The sequence below is a fragment of the Priapulus caudatus genome, unplaced genomic scaffold (assembly GCF_000485595.1).
Source record: "Priapulus caudatus unplaced genomic scaffold, Priapulus_caudatus-5.0.1 Scaffold1457, whole genome shotgun sequence".
Classification (NCBI taxonomy): Eukaryota; Metazoa; Priapulida; class Priapulimorpha; order Priapulimorphida; family Priapulidae; genus Priapulus; species Priapulus caudatus.
The window spans coordinates 30,790-36,020 of record NW_014578518.1 but is presented as its reverse complement, the minus strand read 5'-3'; the positions used below and the strand labels follow the sequence as shown (position 1 = coordinate 36,020).

At 46.5% G+C, this 5,231-nt stretch overlaps 1 protein-coding gene across 1 annotated transcript in view; it reads right to left on the bottom strand.

Annotated features, from left to right (window-relative positions):
- Positions 1–389: 389 nt before the first annotated feature.
- The window catches only part of LOC106816698 (creatinase-like), a 7,721-nt gene continuing 2,879 nt past the window's right edge, over positions 390–5,231 (bottom strand). The window contains 4 exon segments of the mRNA XM_014821317.1: positions 390–479; positions 481–501; positions 503–522; positions 813–1,424. Coding sequence (XP_014676803.1) covers positions 402–479; positions 481–501; positions 503–522; positions 813–1,424 — 731 coding nt within the window. The 3' untranslated portion in view covers positions 390–401.

The window sequence follows — 5,231 nt, the reverse complement described above, 5'->3', positions numbered from 1 at the left end:
TTCACTCTAACCCCCCCCCCAAGCAGCTTACCCCTATATATGCAGCTGTTTGCTTTCCCCTTTAAGTCACTCTTTTCTCTCCTCTTCACTTTTCCACTTCCTCTTCCTCTTCTCTTCCTCTTCCTCTTCTCTTCTCTTCCTCTTCCTTCCTTCCTCTTCCTCTTCCTCTTCCACTTCTTCTTCGCTTTATGTATTTTCATTTAGCTCACCTCTACCCCGCTCACCCAATTACTCTCTCCTTTATCTTTTTTTCATTCTTCCTCTGTCTAGTTCCTCTTCCTAATACTCCTCCCTCAGCTTCTCCACCCCTTCCTTCCTTCGGCCAGCCACAGCCCTTTCCCCGTCCCTCCCCCACCCTAATCCCCACCCATCCTACCCCTTGTTTAGCACGGAGTTGGTACCTACCCCTGTATCATCGGGAAACAGTTGAGAGAGCAGTTGTCGCCATTTTGCAGCTTTCTGGTAGTGACAGGGTTGTGGAGCGCCATCTGTGTTCATTCCCGGACTGAAACCACGTCCATGCTGCAATCACACAAGATGTAGTTATCAAGATTGCGCGAATTATATATACTAGCAGATATACCCGTACAACCATCAAATCTTGCCTTAAAATATAAACTTCATGTAAGTGACACAGTTGAAGTAAAATATTTCATGCCCCCCACAAGGTATTCTGTAGCGTGTTATAAGGGAATGCCCCCCACAAGGTATTCTGTAGCGTATTATAAGGGAATGCCCCCCACAAGGCATTCTGTCGCGTATTATAAGGGAATGCCCCCCCCACAAGGCATGCGGTAGAGTATGATACGTACTGTCGCGTATTTCGCTGTCGGGGAACGTCGTAGCAATCTCTCTGATCATCGTGTCCGTGGAAGCGATGGCGACCTCCACTTCCGACGCGCCCTCTATCATCGCATTAACAACCGCAACGCCCCCTATATCTGCCACCCTCGCTCCGTGTCGAATGACGTCAAACTCTTCGGCGGACTTTATCGTGCGCATGCGCATCGTCGCGTCGGCGACGTCCACCTTCGTATGCGTCGGCAAGGCGACGTCGAAAGCGCGTAGAGTGTCGACGGTCACGTGGTCGTGTTCGAAGCCGACGCTTCCCCGGACGTCGGCTAGAATCGTGCCGACGATGTGGAAGAAATTCCCTTTCTGCCAGTCGGTGACGATGACGACGTCGCCGTGGGAACGTCGCCACGGCTGGCCGCCGTCGATTCCTGCTGCGATCGTCAGGCATTTGTCGGCTGTGACGACGGTGCCGTAAGGGCGACCGAACGAGCAGTAGAGAAAGCCGGTGAAGTAGCAGACGTTTTGCATGGAGGTGAGGACGGTAGCGGAGATGTCGTTGTCGGCCATGTGCGCGCGCAGCAGCGACAGACGTCGCTCCATCTCCGCATGGGAAAACATGGAGTTCGCCTGCAAAGCGCAAAAATAAAATGTGTGAAAAAATGGAGGATCCAGGATTCTGAACGATAGAGGTAATAACGGGTTTTTTATTATCATTTATGTATATTTTTATTGTTAGGTTAATTTTATAACGGCGACTGACTGTATCACGCAGTAAAATATGCGAGATCAAATATGATTTTATCAGGAGTAGATAATAGAATAATAATAATAATAATCTTTTATTATCTACTCCTGATTTTATCATGCGGCTGAATCAACTGCGCGAAATACACCAGACAACTATACTGACAAGTGACTACTACTATGATGTGGAACAAATACTTTTTTGTGGATTTATTGGGGGAGGGGGTTGAACGACGGGGATAATTACAATGATTGTTTTTGTTTGACTGAATATATTTATACACCACGCAGAAAATAGGTAAACGCGAGGTGAAGTTATTTTTACTTGTTTCCCTGTTTTTGACCTTCTCCTCCCCGCTCTTTTTTGTTTTCCTTCTGTTTCTCCCCCTCCTCCCTTCCTCTGTATCTCTATCACCTCCAGCGTCCTCTCGCCCTCTATTACCTCCAGCGTCCTCTCTGTTTTACTCCGACTTCACCTTATCTTGCATATTCCTTTCCCTCCTCCTCTGCTCTAGTTTATTTTTCCCCTTTACAGCCTTGAAATCATGGCTGTTCTGATGTGCGAGCGTAAACGTGTTTTTGCAAATAACAAACAGTGTGAACTGTATGACTTTCAAGGCCTTTTCGTGAGCCCCATGTAATAAATTTTATGTAACATTTTATCATTTTTTATGTAACCAATGAAATGCTCAGATAACACGAGACAGGCCGGATGGTACCTGCGAAAAAAGCACATTCTAGAGGAGGATTTCAACAAACATATTTCTCTCATGCGCGCGTTGGCTCAAGGCCAAACCTTCGCGCGCAGTTCTGGAACTTTTCGGGGAAATGCTCAGACACATCTAAATATAACTGTGTTTTAGAGAACGACGATTACTTTAACCCTCACGAAACAAGCTCGAACCGAAAACATACGCACACATATGCGGCTTCTATCAGTATATTATTGGAAGCAGCTAAAGCACACTCGAACCACTGGCACTTCCAACAAATCAGTAAAAATAATACGTAGATCGCATATACATATTATATTTTATAATAAAAAATAACACTAACTGAAATACTAGATCGTTAACTGAGAATCTCACAATGCCTTATCACAATGTAGCAGTAAATATCGAGTGCAAATAGAGACTAGTGTTTATGCCGTTTCGTCGTATGAATAGAATTCTCGCGCAGCTTTTCCCCTCTCTGCAGTGGTAGTGTTATCGGCCGATAGATGGCACTACGCGCCTTCATCCGCATTAACAACGTTTGCATGCTCCTTTACGTTGTTATGATCGCAGATTCCTATGATAAAGAAATACTATCCGCTGCCTGCATTTCTCCATACAATAAAGTTCATTGACTGTATCATTTCACTCGGTGCAGGTGAATATATTATGAGTTGTGCACACTCTAATAATGCGAAAATATATTTACGTAATCTATAAATATCAATTCACCTCTCTGACGTAGAAAACGAACACCACATCCCAACGCTTGCATACATGCAGGATACGAAGCGTACAGCGCGATTGGCATCCCTTGCGTATTTTGCGACACTAGCACCATCGTTCGCAACACTTTACCCACACGCGTGTTAACAGGTTCCCAGCTGATGACTCCAAGGGACCGTAAGCGTCAAGATCCGTGTGGCGTATACCGCCCACAACTGCGCGCTGTCTTTATGAATATTTCGACCTTTAACCAGCGTCGAGCTGGGCAAGAACAATCACAGCGGGTAATGAGAGAAGCGCATTCTGTCACTCGAATGTTATAAATAACGGCTAGGTTTATCGAAGCTGGCGCGAAAAGCGGTTTGGCCCACCGTTTCCTGTTTCTATTCCGAGTGCACGCATCGATTACCACAGAAAAAAACCGCACGCGTTGATTTTCCTTCGATTAGATGCTGATGGTGATCATATCTCTTTCACAAATTATAATGCAGTGCACGTGCACGTGCACAGCGCGCGCGCCTAAAAATAACTATGCCAGAGCGACCTGGCATAGCGACCTGGATTTGCCTGGCGTGCCTGGCCTGGCGTGCCTGGATTTAAAGTCGCTCTCTGCTTTTTCATTGATCCATCCGTCTGCGTGTGCGATAACCACTTCCGAACCGACGTGTTCGGCCAGCTAGTCCAGTTTCTTTGCGCGTTTTTCTCGCGTTCACTTCAAACCGACAGATATTCGGACACTTCGCTACTACGCAGCGTTTTTAGAACGCCACATTCGAAACGCTGATTGGTGTCAAACCAACTGTGAATCAATCTCACCAGGGCGATGGCTCAACTGCCCCGTGTAGCAGTGACAAGGCACGTAAGATATAAAACTAGAATGCATCACAGCATAAACATATATATATCATGTGTTCGTTAAGGCGTTACCCAAAAGGCGAAATGCGTGTGGAACGCGTCGGATTAAGGCACGTCCGACGTGTTGACGCGACGACGTTCCGCCGACGTGTTCAGCTTAATGCTTTCCTGCCGATTTCCGGCGATGATGAGAGAGTCGGGACCGAAGGGGAACTTGGTGATGTTCTCAGTGTGGTCGGCGTGGATAATGAGAATGTCGTGCTCCCTGTACGCTCCCTCCCCGGGCTGTCCCTGAGGTACCATGATCATTGGCTCCATCGATACGACGTGACCGGGCTGCAGCGTCGTGTGCACGTCTTCTCTCAGTTCGAGCGCTGCGGAGATGATTTGGAGAGTGAGTGAGAGTGAGAGAGAGATAGAGAGAGGGGGAAAGGGAGAAAGAGAAATCAGAGCATGACGATAGCGAGAGAGATAAAAGGCTGAGAGAGAGCAGAGAGAAAAAAAAAAGAAGAGGCAGAGAGCCCAGCGAGAGATAAAATTTGAGAGAGATAAAGGAGAGAGGGAGAGCAGCAGTAGAGAAGAGAACGACCGAGAGAGAGAGAGCGAGCAGAGAGACCGAGAGGAGGAGAGAGAGAGAGAGATGAGAGAGACCCGACTAGAGGAACAAAGCCCCGACACAGACCTAACAACAGCTGCAAGGTTATCAAAATAACCCGCGACCGCCAGTCTTCCGCGAAATATCTGAAGGGAGTGTTAATTCTTTCATCTATCGTAAAAGTTGTGGATTATTATAGGGTTTCGTTTGAATAATTAATGTGAAGCACGTTATATCACCGATAGGAATAAAAAGCTTACAAACGCCTACTGTATGAACACTGGCTCCGCGTGCAAGAGCCCGCACGTAATGCGGCCCGATGTACAACGTTTGATTTAGGGCGACACACGCCAAATAGATCCTGAAAACCGACACCTGAAATACAACGCGCGAAGTTGGAAACTTTTCCGAGTTGTTGTTGTTGGCCCGTTAGCAGCTCGCTAGTCCGACGGCGCCAATGTCCGAAATCCCTCGCACTATTCCGAAAACCGCACATCCGAAAGCCCCACTAGTCTCAAAACGCCACTAGTCCGAAAACCCACAGGGGAGGGGTAATTACCGCGATCTAAATATAGTAACCTAATGGTTTAATTAATTAATTAATTAATTTTAAATTTAAATAAATTTTTTTTTTAATTTTTCATTTTTTTTTTAAATTAAAGCAATTTTTTAGGGGATGTAGGGGAGGTGTGTGTGGAAGGCTTAGGTTTGGAATTGTGGCTACAAATTGTAGACTACGCGGCTGTACGGTAAAGACCTCGTTAACACCGCCCTCTGTAACCCGCCCATCCACTTAATCGAGC